The sequence below is a fragment of the Corvus brachyrhynchos genome, unplaced genomic scaffold, assembly GCF_000691975.1.
Source record: "Corvus brachyrhynchos isolate BGI_N302 unplaced genomic scaffold, ASM69197v1 scaffold17, whole genome shotgun sequence".
In the NCBI taxonomy this organism is placed as follows: domain Eukaryota; kingdom Metazoa; phylum Chordata; class Aves; order Passeriformes; family Corvidae; genus Corvus; species Corvus brachyrhynchos.
The window spans coordinates 7,107,644-7,127,214 of NW_008240046.1; the positions used below are offsets into that span (position 1 = coordinate 7,107,644).

The 19,571-nt window shown below is 39.0% G+C and overlaps 2 protein-coding genes across 12 annotated transcripts in view; one reads left to right on the forward strand and one right to left on the reverse strand.

Moving 5' to 3' along the window:
• Positions 1 to 11,223, forward strand: part of FIP1L1 (factor interacting with PAPOLA and CPSF1) — a 40,494-nt gene extending 29,271 nt beyond the window's left edge. The window contains exons 15-18 of the mRNA XM_017744297.1: positions 241 to 296; positions 5,606 to 5,825; positions 10,051 to 10,188; positions 10,908 to 11,223. Of these exons, the coding sequence (XP_017599786.1) occupies positions 241 to 296; positions 5,606 to 5,825; positions 10,051 to 10,188; positions 10,908 to 11,055 (562 nt within the window). The 3' untranslated portion in view covers positions 11,056 to 11,223. The remainder of the gene's footprint in view (positions 1 to 240; positions 297 to 5,605; positions 5,826 to 10,050; positions 10,189 to 10,907) is intronic.
• An 867-nt stretch (positions 11,224 to 12,090) lies between these two features.
• Positions 12,091 to 19,571, reverse strand: part of LNX1 (ligand of numb-protein X 1) — a 122,481-nt gene continuing 115,000 nt past the window's right edge. For all 11 annotated transcript variants that reach the window (XM_017744393.1, XM_017744390.1, XM_017744394.1 and 8 more), the window contains 2 exons: positions 13,840 to 13,998; positions 12,091 to 12,806 (listed from right to left, as the gene is read on the reverse strand). In XM_017744393.1, coding sequence (XP_017599882.1) covers positions 12,671 to 12,806; positions 13,840 to 13,998 — 295 coding nt within the window. In that variant the 3' untranslated portion in view covers positions 12,091 to 12,670. The remainder of the gene's footprint in view (positions 12,807 to 13,839; positions 13,999 to 19,571) is intronic.

A 19,571-nucleotide genomic window follows, 5' to 3' on the forward strand; every position in this document is an offset into this window, starting at 1 on the left:
AAGAAAATCTTCATGATTTAATTGAGAAAAAATCCTAACTTAATGCATCATATGTGCATGAAAGTAAATTTATTACTGTGTATTGACCGTTGTTGTGAATGAGTGCTGCTTCTGATTGTATATATTGTATATAACGTATATATTATATATGAGTACATATTTACTGAAGGAGGTAGCTTTGTTGCTAAGGCTGAGTTTTTACATGTATCTTTAACATGGTTTTGCATGTATTTTCCACAGTGGACATTCTTCTGGCTATGATGGTCGTCCTGTTCGTGCATTTTCATATGGCAGTGGTAAGTAAGCAAGCTTGCTGGCTTTGGAAATTTTGACCAGTGTGATATCAAATTGTTTGATATGCTTATGAGGGTTTTAGCTAGAAGACTAAAAAGGTCTTGTCAGTATTTCATTATGAAAGCTCATTGCTGACCATTGTAAATAGATACATGCTGTTGCAGATTTAACCATTATTGGTAAATACTGTTGTTTTGCTTATTAATTTATATACTGGATATGTTTTCCTGCTGCTTTTGCAGAACTGTGGTTTTGAAATATTATATACCATAATATGGACTGCAAGTCAGGGAGAATTTTTTCTGCAAGTTAGAAAGGATTTAAAAGCAGGAGAACAAGTACTGTTGAGATATCATCAGAATTTTAACCAGTAAGAGCAGTCATTCAGAAATCCTGGGTGATGTACCTCTCCTTTCAAAAACTGTTTGTCTAAGACACTATAACTTTCAGCTATCCTATTGCAAAGTCAGTCACTTTTTTTTTTTTTTTTTTTTTTTTTTTTTTAGTTACTGTTATGGGAAAAAAGTCTGAAGCTGGAAAACTTGACTTTGTGGTTTTTTCAGTAAAAGTGAAATAAGAGTGAACTAAAATAAAAGCTTCATCATGTGCCACCAAATGGGCATCCACAGAACGTATGTGGAGTTTAGAACTGTTACCTAGCACAGCTCTGCTTCTTGATCCGAAGGAGAAAATAGAAAGATAAAGTAGATGGAATTATAGAATGATATGGGTTGGAAGGAATCATCAAAGATTATCTATTTCCAAATTCCCTGCCATGGGCAAGAACACCTTTCACTAGACAAGTTTGATCAAAGTCCTGTCCAACCTGGCCTTGAACACTTCCAATGTGGGGCATCCACAACTTCTCTGGGCAATCTGTGCCCCACCACCATCATCATAAAGAACTTCTCCCTTACGTCCAATCTAAGCCTACCATTTCTCAGAGCAAAACCATGGCCCCGCGTCCTGTCACTACAGGCCCTGACAAAGTGTCTCTCTCCATCTTTCAGTCTTGTAAGCCCCCTTGCAGTATTGAAAGGCCACAATAAGATGTGCCTGGAGCCTTCTCCTCTCCGTGCTGAACAACCTAAACAGCATAGGAGAAATGTTCCAGCTCTCTGATAATTTTTCATGGCCCTCCTCTGGACCGGCTCTAACATATCTTTGTTGTACTGGGGTCCCAAGAGCTGCATGCTCCATATACCTGAATACTCCAGTTGGAGTCTCACGAGGACACACAAAGAATCACCTCCCTCAACCTGCTGGCCACCCTTCCTTTTGATGTAGCCAGGATACAAGTGGCTTCCTGGGCTGCAAACTCACATTGCTGGCTTGTATTTAATTTTTGCCCACCACTATCTCCAAACCATTCTCTGCAGGTTGCTTTGAATCACTTCATCACCCAGTTTGCACTGACATTGAGGACTGCCCCCACCAAGATGCAAGACCTTGTGTGTTGCCAGTCACTACTTCTGCCTTCAGTACATCTGCCATCCAGCTCCTAGTGCCTTTTCTTTCAGCTAAATTCTATTGCCATGCTTCTTGTTCCTTTGAACCCTAGACGGTGAGAGGAGAAATTGCAGGGGAAGTTTTGTCCGTTTCTGAGGAGGTGTGATGTTCGGCACAGACCAAATATTCTGCAGATCTATTTCGCAAATGTTCTGAAGTCTTAGGCATGGATATACAAAATGACATTTTGTAATGGCTTGCAATTTCTTGAAGTTGTAGCAGTTCATGGAGTAACAAGGAGTACTTTGTTGACATTGTAAGGATCCTCATCAGTTATCAAACGTTTACTTTCATGTATTGGAAGCTTGTTATGTTTTCAAGAGCTCTTGAAAAAGAATTCATAAACATCTGCTTTACACAGACTTCTTTTTTAGCAGTAATTCTGAAGTTTTAGCAAAAAAGTAAAAGCTGAGGCATACAACTAAAGCCATGCAGATTATCATAAGGAAGGCAGTCTTACTAACACATACTAATGTATGTATGTGGCATCTATTACATAGTCTCCAGTGTAGAATGTTTTTCACTTTGATGTCTCTTTTGTTAGAATTTTCTATTCTGTCAAGTACTGTCAGGGACATAAGAATATTTCCAAGCTTTATGTTGACCTTTAGAGATGATGGCACGCTTGTGTTGTTGGAGCACCAGTTTTAAAGGATGACTGTTACCGTGATCATGCCAACATTGAATTTGAACTTCTCCAGCAGGATTAAAAATTTGTTTGCCTTTACACGATTACGGAGACCAAGGAGCACAGTCCGTTGCTATCTTCCCTGTGTGCTTCCAGTGTATCTGGTATCTCTGTTGCAGCAAAAGCTTCCATATTTGCTGCACAAAGCAATTGTCTTATCTCTTAGCTGTCCGTATCATACGGACTTTTGAATCTGTGGAGACTCAGCGGCCTTTTATCAGTATTGCTCATCTTGTAGTGAAAGATGTTTTCCTGGTCAGCATCACATTCTGGCAGTCCCCGTTGTGCAATGTGATTGCTGGTCAGTGTTTAGTAGTGCTCTCTGTGAATCAGAACTTGGGGACATTGAGAGCTCCACAGTGCAGCAGGGTACAGATGATCACTGTGATTTACAATCACTAAGTATATTTATTTAATAGTTGCTTTGGATGATAGCACTGAATCTCCAACCTGCTGTCATCTTTGACAGTTTGTGCATTTCCTAGCTTTGTCAAAATTGCAGGGGAAGATGTGCAAATGGAACACATAGCAAAAAGTACCAGTCTTGATTAAGATTCCAGCCCTTCTTCTGCCTATTCAAATTCCTCAGCTCATGCTTTGGTGTCTTCCCTTGTGGCCAGTCAGGTTTCCCACTGCAAGCCCCTTAGGAAGGTTACACAGTAAAATAATATTCTTAACTCGTAGCTCAACAATATCTGTTTTGTTTTTGTGCTCTTCCACCACATCAGTGTGGTTTCGTCAGTTTGCTCTTAAATCCTTTCACAATTCAGTGCTACCTTTGCCATCAGATCTTTGGCTTTGCTTGAGCTGCATTTGATCAGTCACTGAAGAGCCTTGTATCGAATGCTTGTTTGCTTTTTCCTCAAGCAGTTCTCTGATCTGTGCTCTAAATGTTCTTTGTATCTTAGAAACTTGCAAGACATTTAGCATTACAGAAACAGTTTGAGAGTCAGTATTTTTTGAAGTACAAAGAAAAACATGAAATAGTTTGCCTTGTTCCATGAAGCTTTACATTTTTAAACCATCTCCAAAACAGGGCTCACATCTCCAAAACTAATAATTATTCAAAGCTCCCTTCCTGTTTTAAAAATAAAATCAGAGTTAAATTTTTGAAGTGTCTTTTTTCTTGTAGAAGTTATTGGAATAGTCAATGTAGAAATAATAGAAGTGACAAATTACTTCATTCAATGTAGTAAAAGCAGAACACCAATTCATATTAGACAGTAAGCTTCGTGTGTGTTGTGAGTAATTCCTGGTGAAAATCTAGATATAAAAATGTGCAGTGTGTCAAATTACTGTTTTGTCTCATGTTACTGGGGTAGAAATACTACTGTCTGATGAGAACTACTCCAGATGTGATGGAGTATCCAAAATTTATTGTAAAAGTTTGTGATGCCATTAATAATTGATTTGTAGTATACATTTAAAGTTAAACTTAAGTTTAAACTTTAGATCAGCATACGCTGGCAGCCAGTGTCTCATATACCATACGTGTGTTGTTGACCTAGTGGCAAGTCAAGGAAATTAGCAGTCTTTTAAGTCCAGCTGGTTATTTTGCTATTTCCGGCTGTTTTCCTTCGAAGAATTTCAGGTCTTGGCAGTATAATGAACAGCATAATATTGTATTAGGGCATTTTATTCTGTTAACCCCTCATTTTGCCTGTAGACCTGAAGTTAAACAGTGTCAAGCATTTCATTTGAGGCAAAACCTTTTATAAATGCTTAATAAAGGAATTATAATACTTTTCATTGCAAATGTATTTTAACAATGAAGTGTTTTTTCCTGCTCCACTGCCTGCTCTAAAAGTCTTTTGTATTCTTCCTCTGGAAGCTTGGCAAACTGCTCTCTTAAGCTTCTGCCAAAGCTTTCTGGGGCAGGCATACCCCAGACATTACAGGCAAGGCAGTCTGAACATAGCTGTCAGCAGAAGCCACTGGTTTTATAACTCAACAGTATTAAATACAGCACCAGTAACACACTTTACATTGTTCAGTGGATAATTATGTTACTTGTACTGTTAATCTGTTTGTGACACCATGAAGTCAAGTAAATATTGTTCTCGTATTATAGATGATGAAGTGGAGCTCAAAACAAACGATTTATTGAAAGTTAGGAAAGCTAGCAAGGCAGATAAGCAGAAAGGGAGAAGTCCTCAGTACTGTAAGTCCACTAGAGAGTGCTGTTTCCAGCTAAATACTCAGCCCTTGTTTTTCCTTTACAGGATGTGTTCATGGGACTTCTGGCGAGGGAGGGCAAGACAGAACAATTGGGGCGTTAAAAGTAGTAGTTCTGTATTACGTCAAAGTTGGCAAAAAGCAGTGGAGAAGCACGTTCCTTCTCCCCATTGGTAGCTATCTAAAAAAGGTTGTGAGACAGTGTTGAGACTTCCTTCTTAACATCTTAACATGTCAGTTCTAGATTAAGACTATGTTTTATTTTCTTAAACTGTTACATTTTAGTGTTATTAGTGGTTGTGCTGAGTATTCATAAATGTTATCTTACAAAGTGGGAGTTATCTTACAAGTGGGAGCGTTATTTCTTCTCCCCAGATTGAATTTATTTCTAAAGCTTCTTTTACATCAGAAAAGTATGGCAAAGCACAGTATAGAATATAAATTAGTGAATGAGAACTTCATAGCTAACATTATATTTTAAATAGAATTATTTTAAAGTACAAGAGATTAAAATAATAGCATTTAAATGTAAGGTTGGAAGTGCCCTTCTTTTTCTGAACTGTATTTTTGGAGCACCTGAGTTTCAAAGGCAGTTTTGTTTTCCAGTTGTTTCTGTTTTGTTGTTCCCCCAAAATCAAGCCATTTGGCCACATAGAATCCGATTCTTTGAGCAATTTTTTTTTTCCTCTGGAAGTGTATAGACAGTCTTTGGGGTACATACCCTGGTTTTGTACATCCTCATAAGAAGTCTGTAAATGAGTGCCAGAAGCTTTTATAATCATCATGGAAAAAATGCAGTGTTTTCTTGGAATTAACTCTTATGTGAAAGGGGAAGATTGAAAAATGTCATTGGAGGAAACTGACAAATGTGTTTTCATGCATAAGTGTCCATATGATATTTGTTTTTCTTCTTTCTAATACCTACATCTCTTTCTTCAGTCACCTTTCCACACCCTGCGGGTTCTGCACCCTCGTGGTCTAGTCTTCTGGACACCAGCAAACAGTGGGATTACTATGCACGAAGAGAGAAGGATAGGGAACGTGAGAGAGAGAGATCCCGAGATCGGGATCGCGACCGGGATCGAGACAGAGATCGAGACCGTACCAGAGACAGGGAAAGGGACCGAGATCACAGTCCGTCTTCAAGTGCGTTCAACAGGTCAGTGAAATGTCTTAAACGTGCTGTAACTCTGCTCAAAACCCTTGTCTCTGTTAAACAGTGTACTTCAACATGCAAATTTAGTGTTCTGCTGTATATTCCAAAGAGCTGGACAGTGTGGCTGACTCACCTTCACCTTTTTCTCTTGGAAGCTGTAATTCTAAATTTCTACATGTAAAGCAGAAGCAGAAAAAAAGGATAGTATACATCCAAACTGGTCATAATGCTTTACAGGTTAAAGGTGATTTAAGTCTTGAGAATGACTGAAATACCCATCTCTTTTTGACATCAGTAGGTCTAGAAAAAATCTACAGAAATATCTGTAGAAGTACCAAATAAATTTTAGTTGCCTATTCGGTACTAAGAGCAATGTGTTGCAACATTTGACCTTAATTAATGGTGTTACTACCTGCTAAAATGGTTAATATGGTTGTTAAAAAGGGCTGGATAATAATCTCTCCTCTCTTTTTTAAAACTGTTATTTCAAGGTCAAGAACTTTTTTTTCATTTTCACGTAGATGATGAAGATCATGTCAGATAACTTTATTCAGCTTTCAACTCTAATTGCTTTTTAAAAAATGGTGCAACATTCTGTGGTTCTGTGGTCCATGTGCTCAAGTACAAAAGCATTTAATGTTGAGATCACTATGGCTCCATAGAACAGCGGTCTATTGGTTTGCCAGATTTTGCTAAATTTCCTCTGCTCGTTATTTACTAAGCTTTTTGGGGTAAATACCTGATGCTTTTCTCAGTGTTCGTTGTTAAGTTGCAATTTTTGCAGAATATATGTGTTAGCTATTAGGCAGATTGCTTTTACTAATGGTTTTACGCTGAGGGGAATGAGAGCACCGAGAGTCAACGTTGCTGTGGTTGAGAGATGACATTTTTGCGTGATGATTGTTAGCTGAAGACCCAAACTGGGTGCAAGATGGGGGATTTTCCATGTACGTCGGTGCGGTGATGTCCTGTCCTCTGTGCATGTGCTTCATTCCAGGGTCAGTTTCTGAGAACTGAAGACCTATCTAAACATCTGTTTCTCAGACACCTTGATTGAAGGTCAGAAAGAACTCTGGTCATTCAAGGGTGCTTGAAATGAGCCTTAATAGCTTCCAGGCCTCAAGAAATCTCTGTGCTGCTGCCAGAGTTATCTGTAAAGGAGGGGGAAGAGCAGGCCTCGACTTTTTTATGTGACTAAATTATCCGCCATCTGTAGCAAAGCTGTTGGCGCATGGCTGTGTAAGAAAATGGGAGGCCCTTAACTAGGATAAGTTGGTTTGGGAATCACAGAAGAGGTGGGAGGGGCTTAAGAAGGAACATGCAGACATAGTATGTCTTAAGAAGGTTTATTTTCAATTCTGTCCACTTATGAAAATAAAATGAATCGAGCTGTGAGGAAGAGAACGTGAACTATTTTAGAGACTGCACAGATTTATAGCTTTTATTTATATTCCCTTTGTTTAAACTTTGATAAAGTGGTACTTTGCTGGGGTTTGTAGTTAGCATTTTACTGCTCAGAAATTATGGTTTTCAATGGTTTTAGCAGTTGTTTTCCAGATAAATAGCCTGTGGTTTTGCTACAGCATTTCTTAAAATTATGAGAAAATAGGATTCTTTTTATTCTATTATAACCAAAAAGTGGTTTAAAAATGAGCTTTCAGCTGTCTTTATGTTCTGTTCTGCTTTTACCCTGCTATCCTCAGAGAAAGGTGTGCATTTTTACAATGTATCTCACTCTGCCCCCTTGAGAAGATGCCATTATTTTTGGACTGTTTCCCCTCTGCAAAGACTGGGGGTTTGTTTTGTTTTGTTTTGATAGTTTCAAGTCAGTTAGTTACCACTAAACATGTAGACTTTGGAATTTGATTGATATGTTACTGTTTTGTGGTTCTTGCTCAGCAATTTGAAAAATTAAAAAAACCCAAAAAAACCAACAAAACACACCCCAGCAACTGTGTTTCTAAGGTCCTAGAACTTAATAATCTCAGGCAGAAGAGCAGATGGGGGTCTGGCTGGATTGTAGCTTTACAGGATTTGGTGTCCTGGTGGTCAACAAACTGAATGAGACTCCACAACCAATGTGTGATAAAGGTCAAAAACATGAAGCAGCGTTAGAGTGTTCCTGAAAGCTCCCAACACACTGGTCTTGGCAAACTGTTTTTTGCTTTACTTAGAGAAGTTGTTTATTTTCATCAGACACACTTAAGAAGCTGTCATGGTTCTTTAGTTGTTTGCCAAAATAAGGTTTAAAAGGGAGTATCAGTAATGTTTTTAACCTTTTCTAGAGTGTTTTACAATAACTGGGTAACAGAACAAATGCACAGTGTGAGTTATCATTAAGGGCTTTGTATCTCATCTTTGAAACCAAGCCAGAAGTCTACAAGTAGCCATCTAATTTCTCATGGCAAGCTTATCAGAAGTTAGACATTCAAATTTTAACTTTTTAATTAGATACTGATCATCAAAATATTAGTTTTGGGAAGCAATATCAGATGTGGGAGAAAACTATAGTTGCACAGAGAGGCTGGGGAGACTCCATCCTTGGAGATATCCTGAAGCTGTCTGGACATGGTGCTGGTCAGCTGGTGGTCCTGATGGCCCTGCTTTAGCTGGGGTTTGGTCCTGATGGCTTCCACTCATGCCTTCCAACCTCAGTTAGTTTTTGTGCCATTTGATCACAAATGTGCTTTGCAGGATTCAGTCAGCTTACTCTCAGATCTGTGGTTATGAATGCATTGTAAAATCAATGCAGGTGTATTACTCCATGGCAAATCATAATTTTGAGTCCTGTAGTTGTAGCTGTAGTTTTCCTGGTTTTGATGTGTGAATATTTTTTGTGTCCCTTAGAAAAGCAGAATTTTCTATGGAGTGGTTAATGCTCCTCTACAGTGTCTTAAATTACTAATTTCTGACATTTGCTTAATGATGTAATCATACAGAGTTTCATAAAAAGACTGGTGCTGTTGCTTCAGGTGTTCCCCCTTCTCACGCTGAGTTTTCATGCATAGCTGTAATAGTCATTAATGTAAAATCCTCACTTGGGAAATGGCCAGAGGATCCAGGTCGTGGCAGATAAAATGAGTTTGATCTCAGTTCTCACTGCTCCAGGACATGAGAAATCTCTTCAGGCTTGAGCTGTTCTCCTTGTGTGATCTGTTCTGCTGCTGCCAGGGTCCTCAGGAAGATACTTTCTTTCATGGAAATGTTGGCAAAGACAGAAACACTTGCCTTTTGTTAGGCCAGCGGTATCTAAATCGTTACTGATTTTACTTCTTTAGAAGGCCCGGTTACATTGTGCCTTTCTTTAGGACTTGGTGGGGATCTCCCAAACTAGGGTTACACAAGACTTCATGTGATACATAAATAATTACACTAAGTTTATTTGTATTGATGTTGCACTGTTAAATGATGCTGGATAGGATTTTCTTAGTAAAGGAATGATGAAATGATCATGTGATCATGCCTTTTTAAGCTATGCTAATGTAGCATTTGAGTCGTGTTGGCTAACAATGGATAGTGTTCTCATCTTTTTTTTTTTTCCAGATTTCAGTAAACTCTTAGAACTGCCCTTTTCATCAAGTCAAAATATAAAAATATGTTTTAAGTAAAGCCTTTGAATTCTTGTCTAACCTGTGATATTTAGGGGTTTTTACCATCATTGTGGCAGGGCAGCATTTCATGGTAATCCAAGAGAGAAGTGGAAGTAGAGACAGCACTAGTACTGGAGAAAAGTTAATTTCAAAAGGAACCCAAAACATTTAGTATATTTTACTCTTTGTACTTAGCTTTTCCTTTTCTTGAAGCAGGTGTAAGGAAGTAGATAACTACCAAAATCTTATTTTAATTTACCCAAATTGTATAATAGTCAAAAAGTGTGCTGATAAGTGTTGAATGTATCAAACACTGATCCAAAAACATTACTGAAGTTTATGTAGGGTTGTACTGCCTTCACAGTTAGATACAGGTTCAAGCTAACAGCCTGATAACTCCTGTATAAACTTAATGGGACACTGTTGTATTCTTTTTTCTTTCATTTTTAATGAACAATTTCCTTTCAAAATTGCATTAACTGCACAAGTCTAGTGTATAATGAAGAACTTTATTGTCCTTTAAGCACTGGAACTCATTTAGACACCCAGAAGCAATATTAAGATTTTCTTGTCATTTAGCTTGTTATCATTATGCTCCTTGGTCTCACTGTCCTGACAATCTCTTCTTTCTGAATCAGTGATGAAGAACGCTACAGATACAGAGACTATGCAGAGAGGGGCTACGACCGCCATAGGACAAGTAGAGAGAAGGAAGACAGACACAGAGACAGGAGACACAGAGAGAAAGAAGAGACTCGACACAAGTCATCTCGAAGGTTTGAGTTCTCTTTTTTTAATAGGATACGAAAGACTTGCCCAGTTAAAAAAAAAAAAAACAACTTTTAAAAGAACCCCAAACAAACAGGAGTTTCGTGGAAAGATTGTAAACACTTGAATGTGCTACTTGGAACAAGTCTGTTGTCATATAAAACATGGACAGATAAAAAGCAATACTGACCCTGGGTAACCTCGTACTGAGTGATGTGTGTGACTGTCAGTATGTGAACAGAAATTAGGACTTTGGGGAAAGAAGGGTAAAAATGGTGAGTCAGAAAAAGGTGGAATGAAGCTGACATTCAGCAGCATGAACAGAAGAACTCAACAGCCATTCTCAGTAAGTAAAATAACCCTTATGGTCACTTGATAGAAATTGTTCTACATGATCCATTTTAAGGTAGAAAGAGAAGTTCAGTCCAGAAAATAGGGTCAGCAAGAATGTCAAATTATTAAGGAATGCCAGCAGGTTAAAAGTATTATTAGAATATGGGTTACAAATGTGAAAAATCATTCCATTTTCCCCACAAAAAGTACAGGATGGGTAGATGTATATTCCATTCCAGGAAAAATTCAGTTATGTGCTGACATCCAAATACTCTTGAGTTGGGAGCAGATGCCGGTTTTCAAATATGAATGCAGAAGCTGGTTTTTTTGGTACTTTGTAATTAAATAGGGCCTGAAGTGTCAAGTGTTTGAGGCATGTTTTCTCTCTATTTAGTAACAGCAGACGTCGTCACGACAGTGAAGAAGGGGATAGCCACAGAAGGCACAAACACAAGAAGTCCAAAAGAAGCAAAGAAGGAAAAGAAGCCAGTGGTGAACCTGCTCCTGAACAGGAAAACACTGAAGCTGCCCCTGTGGAATAGGCTTGTGTGATTTTTGCCTACTTGCATATATATTAGTGCCAGAAATAGATTACTATAAATCTTGTTATTTTTCTGGGAATTATAATAATTTGCTCTTAATCTTGTTCTGTTAGTTTGAAATCAAAGGTTACTTTGGTTTTTTTTGAAAATAAAAGAACGAATTTTTCATGTTAAGATTCTTGGACTGACTTTGTCTTTTAAGAAACAGTGAAAAAACAACTTAAAGCTAGAGGCTTATGCTCTTACAATATAAGTAGGGCTTAAATTCTTTGTATTAAATTGTCTCCTTTTTTCATAAGCCAACGGGAAGGTCATTCTTTTACTGACTTTAGAACAGTGTGCATTCATTTTATTATATACCCAACATCTGGAACAGTGTGGGTTTAGCTTAGCTTTTGGAGTCATGTTTGGAAAGGTCATCCTTTACTACAGGGGTAGACAGGAACTGGAGGCTCTTCAAAAGCCTTGTAATAATGTGAAGCAAAAAAAAATTGGGGAAAGTGGGAAAGGTGCCGATTGTTCTTAGTTGAATGGAACACTGAATGTGATGATGATACACTTGGTAATTATGTCTGGTTTGTGTGGGTGCATAAGGATGAATTAAGCTGGATAATCGTCCCTGCTGCTTTTCAGTGGCTTAAGAGAGAGTTCATTTTAGTCTTTGTTCTAGGGGAACAGCTGTCCTTAACATGATAAAGATTAACAAACATATCCTCTTCCCACTGCAAGCTTGTGAGATAAAAACAAGACTGTGGAACACGAGTAATTTGCAGAAAGACAAAGGACTATTTTAAGAGACATATAAGACCATCATCACTTTCAGGTTTACTTCATGCAGAACTGTATCAAGTGTGATTGATAAGGCAGTCCCACAAAAATTGTACTGCTATTCAGAAGATTTACTTGATGGCATTAGCAGGGTGCAGTGTATTTCCTTAAAAGTAATATTCTATATAAAAATCCCAGATTTAATAGTATTAATCAAAACAAACCAGGGAAATGAGGTAATTTGGTTTTGGATGAAAATAACATCTGTACAAGTACACAGTTACAATTATTTTTAATTATTTTAGAAATTTCATTCACAGTTTTACAGACTAACAAACAGTACTTGAAAGTCTTGAAAATACCAGCTTCATGCTGACCATGAGAAGGTACACGTAATCAAAGTGCTGTGTTGGATAAAAACCTTCACCTGATTATTGCAACTAGAAAAATTGCAAGAAATATTTCCATAAGTTATTCAAGGTTTTCTTTTTGTAAATCAAAATAAAGTGGGTGAGCAGAAGCTGTTGCTCCTTAAATTTCATTATTATTATAATGCATTAAATAGATATATAGATATGTATAAAAAAAACAACAAAAACCCCTTAAGAACACAGGGAAGGAAGGGCTTAAGTCTGTAGCTTGGATCACTCTGAAGTGATTTTCTGACAGGTGTCACTGCTTTGCCTAAACTTGACTTTTCTTGACATGCAGGTTGAAATTTCACAAACATTTTCTTTATAAATACATACTTGACCCCCCCCAAAAAAGCAAAGACTGATGTTCCTTTTTTTTTTTTACTTTTGTTTCCATGTTAAGATACTTGTCATACTCTCCATGAAGACTTGTTTTATAAAAAAGTGCCGGGCCAGGACACAATTGTGAGAGTAATTTTTCCTTTTAGTTCTTTGAGCATCCTTGCCAAGCAGGCATGCATCATCCCTGACGTGTTCCTGCCATTGACAGCAAGGAGGATGTCACCGCATCTGAAAAAACAAATGCAAGACAACAATTAAACAAGGTGACTTCTTACCTTAAATGTTTTCAAATGCCAAAGCACATCCTTCAACTGGGGGGAAGGGGTAGAAATTAGTATTGTGATTCCTTCTCTGACTAACTACTGTTCATGAATAAGGGAATAAAGCAGGTGAAAATACTTGACTTGATTGAATTTCTTACAAATTTGTAATTAATTAGACATATTTGAAAGAAAACATGATACAGGTCTTCTGATGTTCATTCTGAAGAATCATCTTAACAGAATCATAGAAGGGCTTTGGCTGAAGGGACTTCAAAGACAATCCAGTTCCAACCCCCTTGCTCTGGGCAGGGACACCTTCTACTAGACCAGGTTGCTGAAAGCCCCAACCAACCTGTCCTTGAATAAGGAGGAGCCATCCACAACTTCTCTGGGTAGCCTGTTCCAGTGCCTCACCACCTTCACGTTAAATAATTTCTTTTTAATATCTGGTCTAAACCTACTGCCTTTCAGTTTAAAGCCATCTTCCCTTGTCCTAGCACTACATACCCTTGTAAAAAGTCCCTTTCCAGCTTTCTTGTAGGCCCTCTTTAGATACTAGAATGATCTGTGTTCTGAACAAATTTACCTTTTAATCCTTGTTAATTGATGTAAGTTTGTGCCATGACTGTACATTTACTCTCTTCAATTTTATTGGTGTTTGCAGGGAAGATGTTTGGTTGGGGTGTTTAGAACTAGGTATGTGGAAAACCTCTGTGCTGGCATGCTTTGTACCACCCCGGAGACCAAATTGACTCATCTTTTAACTTACATACTAGTGGATTGCTAGACATCTGAAAACATTCTCCTATAAAGGCAGATCTGTTAAACTTCAGGATACTTATGTCCTGCTTCCAGATCTCCCAGAGTTATTTCTGTATCAATGAGTCCTTCCCCCGTCCCTGCCCGTCTTAATGAAAACATGTTTTTTAAAAACCACTATAAGTCAGCCCGAAGAAAAAAGTAGCATTTAATTAAGTTTTTTAGATAGTTATCATTACCTAATTCTGCCATCATTATATGCTGGTGTTCCCCCAACAATGGATTTGATAAAGAATGGTTTGTTCCCAGTATGTTCTTCATAACCTCCTACGATGCTGAAGCCAAGACTTCCAGATGTATTTCTTCGTAATACAATTTCTTTGCAGCTGTACAAATACCTGAAATAAACCAGTTTAATTAAATGTCTTATAGTTAATTTCAGATTCTGATGAACCATTAATATTGAATCTGCCTTTTCATGCACCCACAGAGTGTTTTTAAGAGTTAAAATAGTGCCATAGTTCCACTGTATTAAGCACCTACACTTCTGTTTCTGTAGTACTGCTTTCCTGTTATAACCAGATAACCAGTTGTCCCAAAAGTAAAATTAGTAGGTAATCTTGGGCTTAAGTATTAAATAAGTTTTTTTATAGGGTAGAAATCTATGCAAATGCTCTAGATGGTGTGATGGAAAAAAGCACTTGAGTCTGGATTTAATGTTTGTAAATCAGCAATTCAAAAAACTATTTCATCTACCTTGTACAGCCCAGTGACTTGCTTATCTTCCAATGAGCCTGTATGTGATTAATTATGTCAAAGTGCTCAGGCATTTACTACCGTGGGGCACATCAAAGTGAAATAATTTTAAGGATAATGGAGTGAATTACAAAAATGATGGCACAAAGACAGGTATTGGTGGAATTTGGGATCCTGAGCTTTTCTTGTTGAGTAACCTGATAAGTCACAGCATGGAAGATGAGAGAAACTTATCATGTGAGTCACTGCTTTGGAGTACTGAGTCTGCTCTCAAGAAGATAGCTTGTCCTCACTATAATGGTTAACACAAGATTTTATAGTAAGAGAACTGAAATCTGCATTTCTCTCCATTTGTCTTTTGAATGTTTTTTATGATACTGTAGGTTATGCTTGGTCAAAGCTTAGGTTCCAAAACTAGGAATAGGGGAAAACAAGAATAATGTTATTAGACTCTTAAATGTTGCCTGTTGCTCTGAGTTCATTAATTTCTGTTTCCTTTTTTTTAAACCAAATTAATTCCATGTGTTACAGAGTGAGTGATAGAAATCTGTCCATAGTACTTAACCCACTTATCGTTAGTGGTGTACCCAGGAATGATTGAAATTACTGAATGACTGAAAATACATTTGCTACTCCAAATCTTAAAATATAGGCTGACCTACAGCAGGCAACTGTTACAAGCTCTATTCAGAGACTTTCTAGGTTTCTAAGAAGTACCTGACACTTCCATAGGAAGATAAATAGCCTTTATCTTAAAGACTGATATGCCTAGTGTTTTAAAAATTGTGTTTGTCAAATAGTGCATTTGCTGTCTTTCACAGCAGTAATACTAGATTAGTCCCCCAGGGCCTACAAATATTCACCTGCTGCCAGGATGGTAGGTATGTAATATTTGCACAAGAATTCACTGGTTGCTAATGTAAGAAACAGGTGACATTTGCTTTTTCCTCAGCAGCCAGGCATTATTACTTTACTGTCTATGGACTCCTTCAATGTGCAAAATCACTTAAACCCTCTATGTGTAATGGTACTTGTCAAGGTCACGACCAGGCAATGCCAGGATTCAGCCATTGGTGCTATAATTCTGTGTTGATTTTGGGACAGAAGTCTCTGCTGCCCAGTGCTACACTCACTGTCTTAAGGAGCACATTCCTGAAATTGAAAGGTAATCAGGTAAATCCTAATGCCATAGAAAAGCAGAAGACAAGCAGGAGGAGAAAAGACAGTGAAGCCAAACATGGCTTATGTGCATTCTGTACATGCCGTCTATAGGGTTATTAGTCGCATGGTCTCCATCAGTCCAGAAGGCATAAATACATATTTGCTGTCAAAGTGTATGATGAATTTAAGTAAAATGGACACAGCATAATAGCATTAGGATTGTTCTCTCTGCCAGAGCAGAGAAAATACATGGGAACCAAGGAACAGCAGCGAGAAGCCACTCTGTCATGACTCTAAGCCCCTGTGCTGCCTTTTGCCTCACCAAAGGGACTGGGTGTAACCTGCTGTGGTGATGAGGCAGTGGAGACATGGACGTCAGGAGAAGAGGTGCTGGTGTGATGCTCAGTTTGTGAAAAGGGGAGGAAAGGGGATTTCCCAAAGTGTTTACAAATTTCTCTTCTTTGGTTCCCAATACCCAAATTGGTAATTAAATGTTTTAAGTTCTGAAAGCCAAGTCTGTTTTGGCCACGACAGTAATGAGTGAGTGATTTCCCTGTCTTTTGACCCATCAGTGTACTTGCTCTTTCTCTTTTCTCTCATCCTGCTGTGGGTGTTGGTGCAGGCAGGTCTAACCCATCACAACAGCCATAGCTAGAGACTGACTCCTGAAAGAATAGGAGTGTCTAGGATGTGTTTATGCCTTTAACTCGATGTTTGCTTATCTTCATTCTATGGGGTAGAGGTATAAGCATGGCAGTGCATCGTCCATCACCTGTTTGTCAGCGCTGTCAGAACTGTGCAAAGGATGCTGGCAGGCAAAGCTGAGCTGTGCATAACACAGCTACTGCTTGCTCCAAACAGTTCAGTGCCTAAGCAGAGATGCCTGCTCTGCCTAAGCAAAGAGCAGCCCAGAGGGAGTCTGTTCTTTTAGGGCTGTTTAATCATAAAGACAAGCTAGAAAGTACCACAAAGAAAAAATAAAATCATACAAAGGTGCTTAGTTTGAGTAGATTGTATTTGTGGTAATGAAAGCCCCAGTCTGGGTGTTTTGACCCAGTCAAACTACCCTAACCCACTAAACTGCAACCAGTCTAAGGAGAACCATCTCCTGCCTTGGAAAAGAGCAGCTCACAGTCTTCTGCCTTTATCTCTAAATACTCCAGAAGATGAGGATAAGGAATAATTTATGTGTGAACCTGCCTCAGATGCAAGATTTCGGGATATAGAGTATCTACTGACAGGGTCCTATCCTAAGAAATACTACAGCCAAGCACCAGTTACCGATGCCTGAGGAATTTAAAAGTGCCTGTCTTCAAGTAGTTAAATGTACAATTCCCTGCTGATTTTCATGAAGCACAAACATCCTTATGCTCTAGGAGTGAAAACCAGCCCAGCTGCAGGAGGACTTCGGCAATAACAGCTATGAAAAGCATAACTCCCTCCTCCCGCCCCATTACAGTACACAAATGGCAGCAGAGTAAGGAATATTTGAGAATTGCTTCCACCAGAGTCCTACAGCCCAGACTGAGTTACTTTGGGGGTGTTTTTGTCCTAATTTCATGGTTTACGTCTTGTTCTACCCCAGATTTGCAGAATGACTTTGGCCACCTCATCTCTCATCTCACTTTACAGATGAACAAAAGCACTTGTGTGAAGTACTGTTTGTAAATGTTATGACAGGATGATCTAAGAAGTATTTTACGTACTAGCTGAGGAAAGAAAATGTGAGGAGAGCAAAGAAAGGAGAGCAGGAAAACAAGCTAGAAGCATCATCACAGAGCTGGGGAAATGCTTTCTGCCAGCTGTTCCCTGTTATTTCCTTTGCTCATACTTCACAACAACATGTCCCTCTACCAATAAAGGAGTTCTGTCTTCCTAAACAACAAACAATTAAATTAGCTACCCTGAAATAAGTCTGCGGGCGAGAATGCTTAAGGTTCTGCATCACTGTTTCCTCTCACCGCCCAGCCCGCAGCCCCTCTGCTTGCACGCAGGCCAAGTTTTGACAGATGTCAGATGCACATGTGCACGTATTTTATAACCACCACATATTGGATCGTACTACAGAAAGAACAGAGGAGCTGTTTATGTATTATTAAGCCATACAAAAGTGAGAAAACCCAATTCTAAGATCTCACAAGAAAAGGACCAAAATTTAAGTGAGATCCACAAATGTTAAATCAGCAAGATGGCTTTTCCAAGCCTTTGAGCTTTAGTGCAAGAGATCAGATAACTTGTCTGATTCTGCTGCTACCAACGTCATCCAGAAAAACAATATAATTCCCTAACTCTCAATATTTGTGTCTCTTGTCTGTACTCATTTCTGTAATATGCATGCAGTCCCTGGGAAAGGGGAGAGTTCCGTTCTAGTATGGAAAATCAGGCATTTACAGTAAGCTACTTTAAATCATGTAACTATTATTAATGTTAGCCTGTTTTTGACTTCATTGGTCATGGACAGAAGTCTATAGACATGCTGTAAGTTCAACTCAGCAAATTTTATGAGACCATTCACAGGATTTTTCTGAAAATTTCATGGATTTGGAACAAAGAAGGGAAGACCTTCCCGTCCCCTCAGTTTCCTGAGCCTGAACATCTGACTCTTAAGTTGTAAGGTCAAGCTGCCTCTGAACCCCCCCCCTTGCTTGCTGTGAACACATACACACACTGCACTGCCAAGGCTTATCAAGAGCCACATCTTTCCCTTCTCAAAAGAATTAAAATAACCTACTACCCTCTGCCTCCTCTTTTTAAAACCATGCGTGTTCCTGGCCTACCAGTTTTACTGCCTTTTCTATTTGTTAGATTTGGCTTACATAGGTGTACCCTTTCCTGCCCATCTTCCCAAGTACTTTGCATGATTTTGACATTTCTACTTTTCTGTTAGCTGTACCAAACATTCTTAGACTCACATATCTTGGAGCAGTCCCTCTAGTCAATTGTTTTAATTAAAGTAGGTGATTCTTCAACATTTTGCCCCATAACTGCACATCAGGCACTTTTTCCAAGATGGACCTGTCAGACATCCATTTAGACAGAGTATAATTTTCTCCAACAGCCTGGAAAATGTAATGAAACTGCTGACAATATCTTGGGATCTAGTGAGATGTGATCCTTGCCTAAAGCAAACTGAAAGTCAGATAGAGAAAGGTTAAATGCACAACGTGGAGCACAATGAGTTAACATGATACACATCCTAGTGAGAGAAGCTGTTGAAGGACTTTCAGACATCTGATGTGGGCCCTGGAGAATCAGAACAATAAGTGGGTGAGCACACTCATGCTGGAGAAGATTGAAGGGTCTGCTAATACCTAGTGAGCAATCTCAAACCTGATCCTCTTGTGCCCCTACTCAGCCAATCAGCTGCTAATAAGAACACAGAGCACCTTTGTTATTGTCACATGGCATGTGCGTTGGTGCCTATCCCAGGCGCTAGTCTGATGTTCAGAGCAGTGTCCCCCCTCAGCATACCAATGTCCCCATGTCTCTTTGAAGAAGGGCCATGCTGTGCTCTGTGCACAGCCTCGCAGCTGGGGATAGAGTTACAATGAACTCTTGTCTTCAGCCTTGCTGACACTGGGGCTGATTTTCCTTCAGACCAAAAGCATTGGAATGCCTTCACACATGCAGCCTTCAGAGGAAGAAGGCTAAAGAGAGCTCAGAAACTGTTTCTAAAATGGGAAAACCCTTTTTTTTGCCAAACTGCAAAGCAGAACTGACTGATGTGAACTCTGTGTGCAAGCCTGCAGTACTGTGAAGCTCTGTCCTCCATCTCCCCTACTATGCTAAGGTAGTGGGAACTTCAGGCAGCTGTGAGTAGGAGATGATGACCAGGCAGCTCAGGTTTTCTACACAGCCCAGTGAAGGTGGCATAGGCGGGGTGCAACTGTTATAGTCCATCCAGCAATGGATGGTGATAGAAGGCAAGACTCATCACTGCAGATTGCAGTATCTATAGGGCCTCTAGTCTGTTGCTGTCTCTTTACTGAGAGCATTACTCATGCTCCGGTACCTTCACCATGCTGGCGGTCAAGCTCAGGAGTGCAGAAGTTAG